Genomic DNA, 17758 nt, shown 5'->3' with positions numbered 1-17758 from the left:
ATACCCAAAACATAATCCACACATCAAATGAGGTACAAGTAGAACGGAGGAGTGGCCCCTTGTTCTGGAAAGACTCAGTGAAGCAGTATAGGGCAAAACCAGAACAGGGAACTGGGAAGGGTTGGGTGGGAAAACAGGGGGAGGGAAGGGGGCTGATGGGACTTTCGGGAAGTGGGGGTCTAGAAAAGGGGAAATCATTTGAAATGTAAATAAAAAATATATCGAATAAAAAAAAAGAAAACTGTTGCATTCTATCAAGAAAAAAGGTCAACAATAGCATAGCCAGTCTAAAAACTATTAATTTCAAGTATGGTTTGTACAAAAATCCTTTTCCAGAACTTACAGTGGACCTATATACTTAGTTTTAATGTGGTGGTGAAAGCCCAGAGCTACTCTCAGTATCACATGAGCTCAGGACTGGGCTCTCATACTGTTTTGTATTCATTAGAAGATAGAATTGATGACAGATCAAAGTACAGATACCACCGAAGTCCAACTTGGTGAATCAGTGATATGGGTGATGCCATGATAGGGGCATAATAGAGGCATAACCCAAATCCCATGATACACCAAAGACTGAAACCTGTAGCACACTACATAGTCTGCAGATGCCTTAACTGGTTGGAGAATATCCTTTCAAGGTATTTCTTTTTCTATTGGTCTTAAAGTCAACCTTACCAGCTAGCTAGCTTTCAATGTATTGTAAGGTACTATGAAAACTACTAGGGGAGAAAATTAATCATCAGTTTTACCCAGCTATGCACCCTGAAAGTTATAATAATGACTGGTCTGAAAAAAAATAATGACTGGTCTGGGAAGACATACCCACTTGTATAATAGTGGCATGACTGCCATTATGGGACAAACCAGCCACTTTCTGATTGCAATTTAGACCCACTGCAGAGGACTCAGCCCACACCTTGCATCACTATCAGGCTAAGAACCTATGGCTAGACGAGTCACAGGCCTTAGGGGAACTCTACTACTATCATTTTCCTAAATGTGCATAGTGTTAAACTGACTTTTTTTTTACACCCATAGTCAACACATGACTCATTATTCATCTGAGAAGCTTGTGTTTGCAGTAGATCATGATTAACACAGTAACCCACTGCTAGTTAAGGTGCAGAGAATAAGAGATCATAGCATTTTCACATCCCACCATGTGAGGGTCAGAAGAGGGGGCAAAATGACTAGGAACCTGAGGCAGTAAATGACTATAAAGGAACAATGTCTTCTGGACACATTAGGGCAGCTGCACATGTGAACTCACTGTGGTTCTGATAGAATATTTGGCACCTATGCAGGCCCAAGTGAGACCAAATCCTGGGATGGCAAGAGGAGCTGGGCATGAATTTCACCCCAAGCTTCAGAGCCCTTGGCACTTGTCAGCTGCTAGAAGGAGAGTCAGTTTCCTCTAAGAATGTAATCCCTAATAAGTGGATCACTCTACAGTGCAAAACGATTTAGGCTGCAAAAATTGTTCTTAAGCTGGATGTAGTAGTGCACGCTTTTAATTCCAGTACTTACTCTGTGAGTGATCTATGTAGCAGTTTCAAGGACAACTGGGGATATATAGAGGAACCCTGTTTCAACAAAGAAAGAAAGAAAGAAAGAAAGAAAGAAAGAAAGAAAGAAAGAAAGAAAGAAAGAAAGAAAGAAAGAAAGAAAGAAAGAAAGCAACCCCCCTGTCTTAGTCAGGATTTCTATTTCTACACAAACATCATGACCAAGAAGCAAGTTGGGGAGGAAAGGGTTTATTGAGCTTACACTTCCACATTGCAGTTCATCACTAAAGGAAGTCAGGACTGGAACTCAAGCAGGTCAGGAAGCAGGAGCTGATGCAGAGGCCGTGGAGGGATGTTTCTTACTGACTTGCTTCCCCTGGCTTGCTCAGCCTGCTCTCTTATAGAACCCAAGAGCACCAGCCCAAAGGTGGTCCCACCCAGAAGGGGCCATCCCCACTTGACCACTAATTGAGAAAATGCCCCACATCTGGATCTCAAGGAGGCACTTCCCCAACTAAAGCTCCTTTCTCTGTGATAACTCCAGCCTGTGTCAAATTGACACACAAAACTAGCCAGTACAATTGAACCCCTTGTCAACTTGACACACAAACACATCACTATTAAGCCTCAACTCTTACTTTCTTATTCATCCCAAGATCTAAATTACATTAAAAGTCCCACAGTCTTTACATATTAAAAGTTCAATCACTTTAAAATGTCCAATATCTTTCAAATTCAAAGTCGTTTAAAAATTCAAAATCTCTCAACTGTGGGCTCCACTAAAATACTTTCTTCCTTCAAGAGGGAAACATATCAGGGCACAGTCACAACCAAAAGCAAAACTCAAACTCCAATGGTTCAATGTCTGGGATCCAACTCACGATCTTCTGGGCTCCTCCAAGGGCTTGTGTCACTTCTTCAGCTCTGCCCTTTGTAGCACACAGCTTGTCTTCTAGGCTCCAGCTGCCTGTACTCCACTGCAGCTGCTGTTTTTGGTGGTCATCGCATGGTTCTGGCATCTCCAAAACGCTGCTATCTTCCACTGTAATTTGGCTTTACCAATAGCCTCTCACAGGCTCTCATCAGGGTGGCAAACCTCTGCTCCTATGCATGACCCATTCAAGTCCTGGGCCATCAATTGCAACTGAGGCTGCACCTTAACCAATGGCCTTCCATGGCCTCTCACTGTGCCTCAAGGAGCCTCAGCTGCTCTTCATGACTCCTTCATGCCTTCAAAACCAGTACCATCTGGGTGACTCTTACACAGTACCAAGTCCAGCCACAGCACAAAATACAACTGTGGCTATCTCTGGAACACACTCTCTGTGCTCTCAGAAAACACTCCCAAGAAGATTTCATCTCAGTGATGCTGGTCTCTTCTTAATCACCGCTAATTTCTTAGCTCCAGCTAACCAGCATCAATAGTCCCAGTAACACAATGGTTTGCTTTAGTGGTTCTGGTATCTTGTTACTCACAGCTGATTCTTCAGCCCCAGCTAACCAAAACCACAGAATCTTCACAATCAAAACATGGCCACTTTAAGAGTCTTTAATCTTCCCTCTGAAATTTCACAAGCCAGGCCTCCATCTTTTACACTGTTCTTAACATTGTCTTCTAAGCTCCTACAGAGCTTTCCACTGAGCTCTTAATATTCTAATGGCTTTTCCAGCTCAAAGTTCCAAAGTCCTTCCACGGTCATTCCCAAAACATGGTCAGGTTGTCATAGTAATACCTGACTACGCTGGTACCAATTTGTCTTAGTCAGGGTTTCTATTCCTGCACAAACACCATGACCAAGAAGCTAGTTGGGGAGGAAAGGATTTATTGAGCTTACACTTCCACATTGCAGTTCATCACTAAAGGAAGTCAGGACTGGAACTCAAGCAGGTCAGGAAGCAGGAGCTGATGCAGAGGCCATGGAGGGATGCTTCTTACTGGCTTGCTTCCCCTGGCTTGCTCAGCCTGCTCTCTTATAGAACCCAAGAGCACCAGCCCAAAGGTAATACCACCCAGAAGGGGCCCTCCCCACTTGATCACTATTTGAGAAAATGCCCCACATCTGGATCTCATGGAGGCACTTCCCCAACTAAAGCTCCTTTCTCTGTGATAACTCCAGCCCATGTCAAGTTGACACACAAAACTAGCCAGTACACTCCCCAACATAACAACAATAACAAAACCAACAAATCATAAATGATCTTAAAAGAATAAAAAAGATGTAAAGTTATAAAGTTGGGTGGGTAGGAAAGGAGGATGGACACGGTAAAAGTTGTAAAAATTGGTAAATATAATCAAAACAAGTTTTATGAATCTCTGGAAGAAGTAATAAGAAAAATGAGAAACAATACAAAGATAAAGACTAGGGAAAAATTCAAGAAAAGATATCTACTTTTGTAGTAGTGAATAGAACCACATAATAGAGAACAAAAGGTATGATTTAAATCCTGGCTGTGTAGCTGGACTGGCACACTTCTATGATCTCAGTACTTGGGAGGAATAGCAAGGATGAGCTATGTAAATCCAACTTGAAGAATTGGTTCCAGGACAGCCTGGCCTATATGCTGAGACCATGTCTCAAAAGAGTATAACCAACAATAACAATGTCAAAACCTAAATACACAATAAGCAAAACAAAGCTGAATTCTGGATCTGTGATTTGGTAATAATCTGGCTTGAGGTATATTGCTTGGGTTCACTTGTGAGATAGAATCTGCATTTACCCAAAGAACAGAAAGTGAGATTTTATCTTTTCTACGTCTATCATTTTACATAACTAAGATGGATCTGAGGCAGTATATTCTAATTAGTTTAATTTTAAGATTAAAAAAGAAATTAAAACCTCAAAAACATAAATCCCAAATCAGTTATTACAGACATGTTTCTTTATGCATCATACAATGCTACTAAGTATATCCCCATGGAAACATTTTGCTGAGGGAAATACAGACACTTAGCCTGTCTGTAACATTCAAGTTGCTTGCACTCTGAAAAGAACAGATTTTGGTGTCTTTCTTTATTACTAGTCAGAAGTGTGTGTGTGTGTGTGTGTGTGTGTGTGTGTGTGTGTGTATGTGTGTGTACTGTTAATTCATCTATCAATGTATCCTCATATATGTGTAGGTATAAATTATTGTAGATATGTGCATGTGTATCATTGTGTGCATACACACATAAAAACAGCAATAACTGTTGCTAGAAAGCAAATAACTATGTGAGTTTGGTCTGAGCAGGAGGAAGAGCAGAGACTTACAGGGGCTGCTGAGTTCTTGACAGTGACACTAGGGGTTGTAGCACGCAGGGCCCCACTTACTCCGTGGTAGTATTTGAAGCAGATCTTAGTTTCAGCTGAAAAACAAAAATAAAATAGAGCTGAGTCATTAATGTAATCTATGATGAAACAGCCATTCTTTAAGGGGACCTCTTCAGCAACTGAAGACTGACTCCTCTCAAGAGCCAGCATGCCCCCCTGGACCAGTCTGTCTTGCAAAAATTATGTTATGAAAAATTGTGTGGGCTTTAGTATTTCTCTACTCAAGTTAAGTAAATCCATTACTTGGCATCCCATCTACTTCACTGGCTGTTATCACTTTTAAATCTGTAGTTCTAAGATTTTAGGTAGTTTCAGCAGTATAGGGCAATACCAGAACAGGAAGTGGGAAGGGGTGGGTGGGGGAATAGGAGGAGGGAAGAGGGCTTATGGAATTTTCGGGGAGTGGGGAGCCAGGAAAGGGGAAATCATTTGAAATGTAAATAAAAAATATATCGAATAAAAAAAATAAAAAAAGAAATGTAAAAAAAAAAAAAAAGGATTTTAGGTAGTTTATTTCTTTGTAGTTTCCTACCATACATTTTACTGCAATTAATATCAGGATAATTAAAAAAGACATTGGAAAATACATGAAAGGAAGGCATATTCTTAAATTCCTATATTTGTCAGTGATAACATTTTTGTATAATTATAGATATAGGTCTATTATCTATAGACGGTAAACAGAAAAAGACATGTTTTGGGGGAATCCTGCTGGCAGTGTTTGATTTATAGTTTGTGAGACAATGAACAAGTCACTTAACTTGTACCCCAGATTCTTCATATGTAAATGGAACTTACAATAACATTAATCTATATGATGCTGGCTGTGCAAACAAAACCAGTTAAATTTCAATTAAGTGTTCAGGAAATGTCAGTGATGGTAGTAATATGATGACGAAATCATCATGTGACCTCCCCTTGCTTTCTGACTACTTTGCAGTAGCAAAAATTCTTCAAAGCCCTTGTTAAATGATGGTGACTTGTGTTTGCAGCTCACTGTTTAATGTAATGCTTTTTATTCTTAGTTAAAATATTTTGGCAGGTTGTGTCTTTAAGTTATTTTATTCATATAAATAATTTTATAAAATATACTATTATATTCACATATAACAATATTATATACACATATTTATAAGTATATGATAAATATTATTTATTATGAATGATAAAACATAATTAAATATAATTAATTAATTAAAACAAACATATCAATTTTCTTTTAGGAATCTCCATTTTGTAAACCTGCATGCATTTATGTTTTATAAACATTCTCCTATCATTGGCATTATTTTTTAAAAAGGGAAAACCTTAGCAAACAGCTGTTCAAGTACAAATGTATACTGTAAAAAAAAAAAGTCTAGCTACCAGTGTAACACACACTCTGTTTTACATATTTAATAGTAGAATTTCAAGTTTATGTGAGACCATAATGTCTACCTGGCCAAGCATTTTACAGCTTTCTTTGCAGATAATATCTAAGTTGCTTTCTACTGCCATTTTGAAGTTTTCCTGGGTTATAATCAAATTTAAACCTAACTGACAGAGAAGGATTTCTTGGTGTAGAATGGTCATTGCCATATTCTCCTGTTGGCTAGACAACATGAGCAATTCTAGAATTCTCCTTTTCTGTGGCCACATCACTTTCCAAATAACACTTTATACTTTAAGAAACACACAATGTCAGATTCTCACCACCTCATAGAACCCCAATCAATGCTGTTAGCTAGATATTACTGAAAATAAACTTAAAATAGAAATACATTATCATTTCATCTACTGGATTACTAGTGAGATTAAACATTTTATGGCAAATTTTAATCAGCTCTTTGAGTTTCTAAAATCACATTAAGTTGCCATTGGTAAGACTTCTCAGCTCAAGTCCAAGTGGATCAAAGACCTCTACATAAAACCAGATTCACTGAAACTTATAGAGAAGAAAGTGGGGAAAAGCATAGAACATATGGGCACACGGGAAATTTTTCTGAACAGGACACCAATGGCCTATGCTCTAAGATCAAGAATTGATAAATGGGACCTCATAGAATTGCAAAGCTTCTGTAAGGCAAAGGGCACTGTCAATAGGACAAGATGGCAACCAACAGATTGGGAAAAACTCTTTACCAATCCTACATCTGATAGAGGGCTAGTATTCAATATATACAAAGAATTCAAGAAGTTAGACTCCAAAGAGCCAAATAACCCTATTAAAATGGGGTACAGAGGTAAACAAAGGATTCTCAACTGAGGAATATAGAATGGTTGAAAAGCACCTAAAGAAATGTTCAACATCCTTAGGGATGTTCATCAAAGAAATGCAAATCAAAACAACCCTGAGATTCCACCTCAAACCAGTCAGAATGGCTAAGATCAAAAACTCAGGTGACAGCAGATGATGGTGAGGATATGGAGAAAGAGGAACACTCCTCCATTGCTGGTGGGATTTCAGGCTGTTACAACCACTTGGGAAATCAGTTTTGGAGTTCCTCAGAAAATTGGACATTGTACTACCTGAGGACCCAGGTATATACCCAGAAGATTCTCCAACATGTAATAAGGACACATGCTCCACTATGTTCATAGCAGCCTTATTTATAATAGCCAGAAGCTGGAAAGAACCCAGATGTTCTTCAACAGAGGAATGGATACAGAAAATGTGGTACATTTACACAATGGAATATTCAGTTATTAGAAACAATGAATTCATGAAATTAGTAGGCAAATGGATGGAACTAGAAAATATCACCCTGAGTGAGGTAACACAATCACTAAAGAACACATATGATAAGCACTCACAGATAAATTGATATTAGGCCAGTAGCTCTGAATACACAAGATAAAATGCACAAACTACACGAAGCTCAAGAAGAAGGAGGAACAAAATGAGGGTGCTTGGTTCTACTGAGAAAGGAAACAAAATACTCACAAGAGTAAATATGGAGATAATATGTAGAGCAGAGACTCAAGGAATGGTCATCCAGAGACTGTCCCACCTGGGAATTCATCCCATATACAGTTATCAAACCCCAGCACTATTGTGGATGCCAAGAGATGCTTGCTGAACGGAGCCTAATATAACTGTCTTCTGAGAGACCCTGTCAGAGCCTTGCAAATACAGAGGTTGATTCTCACAGCCAACCATTGGACTAAGTATGAGGTCCCCAATGGAGGAGTTAGAAAAAGCCTGAAGGAGCTGAAGGGGTTTACAAACTCATAGGAAGAACAACAATATCAACCTACCAGACCTCCCAGACCTCCCAGGAACTAAGCCATAAACCAAGGAGTACACATGGCTCCAGCTGTATATGTAGTTTAGGATTGCCTTGTCATGCATCAATAGATGGAGAGGTCCTATGAAGGCTTGATAGATGCTTTAGAGTAGGGGAGCTGAGGGTTGGGAGGTCGGAGTGGGGTGGCTGGAGGAACACCTTCATAGAATCAAGGGGAGGGAGGATGGGATTGGCGTTTTTTTTGGGGGGGGGACTGGGAAAGGGGATAGCATTTGAAATGTAAATAAAGAAAACATCCAGTAAAAAAGAGGGAAAATGACTTCTCATGACCTGAGTAACTTCTAGTTGCTCATGAGCTTTTTCTTCCTGAGTCATGCTTTGCCTGCTTGTATCTAATACCATTAATTGCATGTTCAAGGTTTCAGTGGACCATATAATAGCATAGTTTCATAATATTATGCAAGGCATTTGGAAACTGCATTACAGTAGGTCTACACAGCCAGGTCTAAGTGCCAGGTTTCTGATACACTAGCAATCATAGAGAGCTCTGGGTAAGGCAGCAGATTTGGACAGCTTTCTATTCACAGTCATTGCCGTTCCACACTGGGTACACTGTCTGTGTATGCCAGTGTGATATAGAAGATAGTAACAGGAATGTGTGGTTTCTCATTTGAGGAAGAAAATGATTTCAATGCCTTTGAGCAAATCCTTGAGGAAACTACTTACAAGCTTATGTTAAATCCTGTAGGCAGATTAGTGGATATTTGAACCAAGAACTCAGGGAAACTTTCAAAGCATGATATCATGTCTTTGAAAAAAATTGATGACAAAGTCTATATCTCCCCTTAAACATGTATTTTAATAATATGTTTCATAATTTAGAAGCTTGATTATCAATAGATATTCCTCTTATTTAACCTAAATTTGTATTGTAGTTTAGGTATAGGATGTAAAGGAAAGCTACTAATAAACATCTAAAAAATAACAATATAATAAAGAAATTATTAGTTTTATGGTTTTAAAAAATCATTTTATTAAAAGAATTAGACTTCCAGCATTGGAGGTCAGGCTGCTGCCATCTTCTCTCTGGTAACTGAGTGGGCAGGTACAGCCAAGGGGCGGGGACCAGGAGCGGCAGAACAGCTGGGTCCATACGGGCTCTGCCTGCACCCAGGGGATGGGCTGCTCCACAGTCATCTGTGCACTGATTCTGCCAGGGGAGCACCGATCTTGCTAGTGGAGTACCAGTCTGCAGGGAGTTAGTTGACTCCCTGCTTTAGAGGTCAGTCCACTGCCACCTTCTCTCCAGTGACCTAGCAGGCAGGTACAACAAGGAGCCAGGGAACAGAGGAGTGACAGTGCAGCTGGAACAGAGTCAGTCTGAGCTCCACCTGCATCCAGGAGCTGGGAAGTGCCACAGCACTCTGTGCCAGGGGAAAGCAAGGCACCCAGGGTGCTGAGACAGGCTTGCAGGCCCACAGGAGTGGCAAGTACCAACCAGAGACAGCAGGACCAACTTGCACCAGAAATAACCAGATGGCAAAAGGCAAAGATAGGAATGTTACCAACAGAAATAAAGGCAACAAGGAACCATCCGAACCCAATTCTCCCACAACAGCAAGTCCTGGATAACCTAACACACAAGAAAAGCAAGATTTGGATTTAAAATCACAGTTCATGATGCTGATAGAGGGCTTCAAGATGGACACAAATAACTCCCTTAAAGAAATACAGGAGAACACAAGTAAACAGGGAGAAGCCCTTAAAGAACTACAGGAAAACACAACAGAACAGGTGAAGGAATTGAACAAAACTATCCAGGATCTAAAAATGGAGGTAGAAACAATAAAGAAATCACAAAGGGAAACAACTTTGGACATAGAAAACCTAAGAAAGAAGTCAGGAGTCACGGATCCAAACATCAACAATAGAATACAAGAGATAGAAGGGAGAATCTCAGATGCAGAAGATACCATAATAAGCATTGACACAACAATCAAAGAAAATGCAAAATGCAAAAAGCTCCTCATTCAAAACATCCAGGACATCCAGGACAAAAGGAGAAAACCAAACCTAAGAATTATAGGTATAGAAGACAGTGAAGATTTCCAACTTAAAGGGCCAGTAAATGTCTTCCACAAAATTATAGAAGAAAACGTCCCTAACCTGAAGTAAGAGATGCCCATGAACATACAAGAAGCCTACCGAACTCCAAATAGTTTGGACCAGAAAAGAAATTCCTCCCATCACATAATAATTAAAAGAATATTAAAATCAGTAAAGGAAAAAGATCAAGTAACATACAAAGGAAGACCTATCAGAATTACATCAGACCTCTCACCAGAGACTCTGAAAGCCAAGATCATGGGCAGATGTTGTACAGACCCTAAGGGAACACAAATGCCAACCTAGACTGCTATATCCAGCAAAACTCTCAATTACCATAGATGGAGAAACCAAGGTATTCCACGACAAAAACAAATTTACACAATATCTTTCCACAAATCCAGTCTTCCAAAGGATAATGAATGGAAAACAACAACAAAAGGAGGGTAAAAGAAATCTTTTAACAAAACAAAAAGAGATACACACAAACATAATTCCACCTCTAATAACAAAAGTAACAGGAAGCAAGAATCACTTCTAATATGTCTTAATATCAATGGATTCAATTCTCCAATAAAAAGACATAGCCTAACAGACTGGATACATAAGCACAACCCAATATTTTGCTGCATACAGGAAGCACACATCAGGTAGTGTCAAAGACAGACACTACCTAAGAGTAAAAGTCTGGAAAACAAATTTCCAAGCAAACGGTCCAAATAAACAAACTGGTGTAGCCATTCTAATATCAAATAAAATGGAGTTTCAATCTAAAGTTATCAAAAAATATAAGGAAGCACACTTCATATATATCAAAGGAAAAATCTACCAAGATGAACTCTCAATTCTGAACATTTATGCCCCAAACACAAGGGCATCCACATTCATAAAAGAAACTTTACTAAAGCTCAAAGCACACATTGCACCCCCATACAATAGTAGTGGGAGCCTTCAACACCCCATTCTCATCAATGGACAGATCAGGGAAACACAAACTAAACAGGGAAACAGTGAAACAAAGAGAAGTTATGAACCAAATGGATCTGACAGATGACTATAGAACATTTTATCCTAAAACAAAAGAATATACCTTCTTCTCAGTACCTCATGGTATCTGCTCCAAAAATGACCATATACTCAGTCACAAAACAGACCTCAGCAGATATAAGAAGACTGAAATAATTCCATGCACCCTTTCAGAGCACCACGGACTAATGCTGGTCTTCAATAACAAAAACGATAGAAAACCCACATACACATGGGAACTGAACAGCATTCTACTCAATGATAACTTGGTCAAGGAAGAAATGAAGAAAGATATTAAAAACTTTTTAGAATTTAATGAAAATGAAGGTACAACATACACAAACTTATGGGACACAATGAAAGCAGTGCTAAGAGGAAAACTCATAGTTCTGAATGCCTCCAAAAAAGAAACTGGAAAGAGCATACACTAACAGCTTAACAGCACAGCCAAAGGCTTTAGAACAAAAAGAAGCAAATACACCAAAGAGGAGTAGACAGCAGGAAATAATCAAACTCAGGGCTGAAATAAACCAAGTAGAAACAAAAAGAACTATACAAAAAAATCAACCAAACCAGGAGCTGTTTCTTTGGAAAAAAAAAAAACAATAAAGATAAACCCTTTGACAAACTAACCAGAGGGCACAGAGACAGTACTCAAATCAGCAAAATCAGAAATGAAAAGGGAGGCATAACAACAGATACTGAGGAGATTCAAAAAATCATCAGATCCTGCTACAAAAGCCTATAATCAACGAAAGTGGAAAATCTAGAGGAAATGGACAATTTTCTAGACAGATACCAGGTACCAAATTTAAATCAGGATCAGATAAATAATCTAAACAATCCCATAACCCCTAAAGAAATAGCAGTCATTAATAATCTCCCAACCAAAAAAAAAAAAAAAAAAAAGCCCAGGACCAGATGTTTTCAATGCAGAGTTCTATCAGACCTTCAAAGAAGACATAACAGTAATACTCTTCAAACTATTCCACAAAATAGAAACAGATGGAACACTACCCAATCTGTTTTATGAAGCCACAATTACTCTGATAACTAAATTACACAAAGACCCAACAAAGATAGAAAACTTTAGACCAATATTCCTTATGAATATTGATGGGAAAATACTCAATAAAATTTGTGCCAATCAAATCTAAGAACACATCAAAATGATCATTGAACATGATCAAGAAGGCTTCATTCCAGGGATGCCGGGATGGTTCAATATATGGAAAACCATCAATATAATCCACTATATAAACAAACTCAAAGAAAAAACCACATGATTATTTCATTAGATGCTAAGAAAGCATTTGACAAAATACAGCACCTCTTCATTATAAAAGTTTTGGAAAGATCAGAAATTCAAGGCCCATACTTAAACATAGAAAAAGCAAACCACATAGCAAAGCAGTAGCCAACATCAAACCAAATGGAGAGAAACTTGAAGCAATCTCACATAAATCAGGGACTAGACAAGGCTGTCCACTCTCTCCCTACTTGTTCAATATAGTTCTCGAAGTCCTAGCCAGACCGATTAGACAACAAGAGGAAGTCAAAGTAATTCAAATTGGAAAGGAAGAAGTCAAAGTATCACTATTTGCAGATGGTATGAAAGTATACTTCAGTAACCTCAAAAATATTCCACCAGAAAACTCTCTTAAACCTGATAAGCCACTTTAGGAAAGTGGCTGGATATAAAATTAAGTCAAACAAATTAGTAGCCTTCCTAATACTCAAAGGATAAAGAGGTTGAGAAAGAAATAAGGGAAATGACACCCTTCACAATAGCCACAAATAACACAAAATACCTTGGTGTGACTCTAACCAAGCAAGTGAAAGATCTGTATGACACAAACTTCAAGGCTCTGAAGAAAGAAACTGATGAAGATTTCAGAAGATGGAAAGATCTCCCATGCTCATGGTTTGGCAGAGCTAATATAGTAAAAATGGCCAAAAAATTTGCAATCTACAGATTCAATGCAATACCCATCAAAATTCCAACTCAATTCTTCATAGAGTTAGAAAGAGCAATTCCAAATTTCTCTGGAATAACAAAAAACACAGGACAGTGAAAACTATTCTTAACAATAAAAGGACTTCTGGAAGAGTCACCATCCCTGACCTCAAGCAATACTACAAAATAATAGTGATAAAAACTGTATGGTATTGGTACAGTGACTGACAGGTATATCAATGGAATAGAATTGAAGACCCAGAAATGAACCCTTACACCTATGGTCACTTGATCTTGACAAAGAGCTAAAAACATTCAGTGGAAAAAAGACAGCATTTTCAACAAATGGTGCTGGATCAACTGGCAGTCAACATGTAGAAGAATGCAAATTGATCCATTCTTATCTCCCTGTACAAAGCTCAAGTCCAAGTGGATCAAGGACCTCCACATAAAACCAGATACACTGAATCTAATAGAAGAAAAATTTGGGAAGAACCTGGAGCACATGGCACAGGGGAATATTTCCTGAACAGAACACTAATAGCTTATGCTCTAAGATCAAGAATTGACAAATGGAACCTCATAAAATTGCAAAGCTTCTGTAAGGCAAAGGGCACTGTTAAAGGACAAAACAACAACCAGCAGATTGGGAAAAATTTTTAGCAATCCTACATCTGATAAATGGCTAATACGCAATATATACAGATAGCTCAAGAAGTTAGACTCCAGAGAACCAAATAACCCTATTAAAAATGGGGTACAGAGCTAAACAAAGAATTCTCAACTGAGGAATACTGGATGGCTGAGAAACATCTAAAGAAATGTTCAACATCTTTAATCACCAGGGAAATGCAAATTAAAACAACCCTGAAATTCCACCTACCACCAGTCAGAATGGCCACGATAAAAAACTCAAAGGAAAGCAAATGATGGAGAGGATGTGGAGAAAGAGGAACATTCATCCATTGCTGTTGGGTTTGCAAGCTGGTAAAACCACTCTGAAAATCAGTTTGGCAGTTCCTCAGAAAACTGGACATAGCACTACCTGAGGACCCAGCTATACCACTCCTGGGCATATACCCAGAAGATTCTCCAATGTGTAATAAGGACACATGCTCCACTCTGTTCATAGTAGCCTTGTCTATAATAGCCAGAAGCTGGAAAGAACCCAGATGTCCCTCAACAGAGGAATGGATACAGAAAATATGATACATTTACACAATGGAGTACTACTCAGCTATTAAAAACAATGAATTCATGAAATTCTTAGGCAAATGGATGGAACTAGAAATATCATCTTGAGTGAGGCAACACAATCACAAAAGAACACACATAGTATGCACTCACTGATAAGTGGAAATTAACCCAAAAGCTCAGAATACCCAAGACACAACTCACAGACTACATGAAGCCAAGAAGAAGGAAGACCAAAGTGTGGAAACTTTAGTTCTTATAGGAAGGTGTATCCAAATACCCATGTCTCATAGACAACCAACATACTGAGCATAGGGACCGCAATGGAGCAGCTAGAGAAAGGACCCAAAGATATGAAGTTTTGCAGAGCTGCAGGAGGAACTATAATATGTACCAACCAGTACCCCCAGTGCTCCCAGGGACTGAAACACGAAACAAAGAGTATACATGTAGGCACCCATGGTTTCAGATACCTATGTAACAGAAGATGGACATTTCAGACATCAGTGAAAGGAGAGGTCATTGGTCCTGTGAAGGCTTGATTCCCCAGAATAGGAGAATGAGTCAGGCTATTGGGGGGGAGGGGGTTGATGGGGGAATGGGAATGGGATAGGGGGTTTTCAGAGGGGTAACCAGGAAAGGGGATACCATTTGAAATGTAAATAAAGCACATACGTAATAAAAATTGTTTTTATCATGTAAAAAAAGAGAAATATCTATAAAGAAAATATCTAGCAAAAGATAAGGAAAAAAAGAAAAGTAAACCAATATTTCACTTAGAAAACAGATGTGAGGTAGTTTATTTGCATTCTCTATTAGTTGGATGAAGACATTTCCAAGTGTGTCTTTGAGTATATTTCCAGAGAGGTTTAGCTATGGCTGGCAGTGGGGAGTAGGGAGGGAATTGTGGACATGGGACCACTTTCCTAAGAGCTGGAGTTTTGGACTGAATATATAGGAGAAAATTTGAAAGCAAGAGCATCAGCATACATTCTATTTTTTTCCTGTTTTCTGCCCAATGTGACCTGCTATCTCCCTTACAGTTTTACTCCCACAGCTACCAACTAGTACTCCCAGTGGATCCTCTGCCACACCTTCCTGTACATAACAGGCTTTAGTCCTTTAAATATTCAGCCAGAAATATCCTTACTCTTTTTGCCAGTTGTTTTCTCACAACAAGAAGAAAAGTAACTAATATCTCTTAAACTGTATATAAGGAAAACTAAACAACAATAAGGCAGATGCTTAAATGTACCTGATAATGTTGCATTGTGACCATGGGTAGAGTATAAATCCATGACTCTTCAGAAGGATGAGAGAGTTGCAGTGATGCCTTCTGCTACCTGGTTAGATCATAACCACAGAGGCTTCCAGATGGCCATACACATCAGAATGTCCTTTGAGATTGTTATAATCACCACCTGTGGCACTATTTGCACAAAGGGCTGATGTGTTCTCAATTCCAACGTATGGTCCACACACACAGAGGACCCTATGACAATGGTTGCCCACAAGGTGCACAACATAGAGATCCATGTTTTCATCAAATCATGTAAATGTGCTTCCTGTAAGTGCCTTAGAGAATATATGGACAGGTGCAGGGCAGGGACTGTTTTTTTGGGGGGGAGGGAAGGAGCTAAAGAGACATAGTACTCTACTGGAAAATGCTTGTTCATCTTCATTTTCTCTTTCATGTCAGGGTCCCTCTTCTTTGGCCCCATGCAAATCTCTTTTGTACTCTGTTAGACACAGCTGAAATTTATTATCCATTTCTTGTTAAGTTAGAACAAACTGAATAGATTTCTTGTAAAATAATCCTTCAAGGGGAAAAGAAATTTAGGCCTGATGTTTCTAGACTCAGGAAATCCCACCCACTAGTTATGACATCCAAGAAATTTGGGAATAGAAATCAAAGCACATGTGAGGATCTCAGGTTATCTGACTTGCTGCATAGGCAGCTAATTTCAATTGTCATAGTTGATTCAGATCTAGGATACAGCAATAGTGTATCAAACAGTGTACCAAATAGTGACTCCTTTTATATTTCTTACACTGGAAAAAATCAGCCTTTGCAGCCAGTGACTTCCTTTTAAAAGAAATAGTGTGCTTCACTAATGGATATCTTATTAAAATAAAATCGTATTTGTAAGTTTAAATTTGCTGAAATTTGTTGTCCTTTGGAAAAAGCATTCTGAGTTGAAGGTGTGGGTCTTGACTAGTCTCTTCTCAACAATATCAAGGCATTTCTACATTCCTGAGTCTCTGTTCTCACCTTTACTTGGTGAAATAATAGGATTATGTTTTTATTTAATGATTTATCGATTCTTTGTGAATTCCACATCATGAACCCCACTCATCTCCCTATTACTTCATTTCATTTCTCCACTCTTGCAACCTCCTCTCTCAAAAGAAAAAAGAATCTTGTTGTGGAAGTTGTAGTGTGTCACAGTGTGTCCACACAGTATACCCTTCTGTTTACACATCCTTACTGGCAAATATTGGTTGCAATGAGTCCTTGGTCTCATTTGAGGCCTCTGGCTTCTGCTATGCTATCAATACTGAGTTTTCACCAGGCCTCCTCTTGATATCTTGTTGCCTGTGTCAGGTAGCTCCTGTAGCTTTGGATCTACAGGACCCACATTTTCATTTGCTCCAGGAGTTCACAGAAGCATAGATGGGTAGATGCTGGGATGAGCCAACTCTGAGCTCTGGATCTAGGCCTGGGTGGTAGCTGAGCTAGCTATCATCCTGCTAACTCTCTTGCACTCACACATCAGGGAAAGCTCCCGTTCAGTGCCATGGTTAGTTCACCCAGTGCTGCAGTTGGCAAGTTTAGTGGCTATTCCTGGTTGTCAACTTGACCACATCTGTAATGAACTACAATTCAGAGTTGGAAGGCTCATCTATGATCCTAATCTGGAGACTGAGTGATACAAGTTTCTGACATGGATCTTGGCATGGGGATCTTGAAGCATAGCAGCTATGAATTCCATAAGATTAAGACAGGACGATATCTGAGTTCAAGGTCATCTGGGATTAATTTTAATTTGGGCCTCTGCTGGAGACCTACATAAGGACATTGCTTGCCTTGTGGAACTGAGCAACTGCTAGATTTTCTTATTTTAACTTTCATCTTAGGGTTTCTACCATTTTCAAATATTTTACGCATGCAGACTAAGCCTCCAATAATTGGGCTTTTGTGAGATTTATTTATTGGCTTCATCTGTGAACAATGCTCTAAACCCTAAGATGAAAGTTAATGATGATTTACAAAGAGAAAAAGTTTATTTTAACTCGTCAGTTTTATAGATTCTAGTCCATGATTGGCTGCTTTTGGTTTGTGACAAGACAGGACATTGTGGCAGAATTGTGTGATAGACCAAAACTTCTCATGTCATGGCTAAGACGCAAAAGAGAAGAAAAGGAAAA

At 38.9% G+C, this 17758-nt stretch overlaps 1 protein-coding gene across 1 annotated transcript in view; it reads right to left on the bottom strand.

Annotated features, from left to right (window-relative positions):
- Hecw1 (HECT, C2 and WW domain containing E3 ubiquitin protein ligase 1) overlaps window positions 1-17758 on the bottom strand; it is a 173439-nt gene that overhangs the window by 142660 nt on the left and 13021 nt on the right. Inside the window, exon 3 of the mRNA XM_052156837.1 lies at window positions 4760-4854. Coding sequence (XP_052012797.1) covers window positions 4760-4854 — 95 coding nt within the window. The remainder of the gene's footprint in view (window positions 1-4759; window positions 4855-17758) is intronic.

The sequence above is a fragment of the Apodemus sylvaticus genome, chromosome 14 (assembly GCF_947179515.1).
Source record: "Apodemus sylvaticus chromosome 14, mApoSyl1.1, whole genome shotgun sequence".
Classification (NCBI taxonomy): domain Eukaryota; kingdom Metazoa; phylum Chordata; class Mammalia; order Rodentia; family Muridae; genus Apodemus; species Apodemus sylvaticus.
Note: the sequence above shows the minus strand (reverse complement) of the source record. Positions and strands in the feature narration are given on the sequence as shown.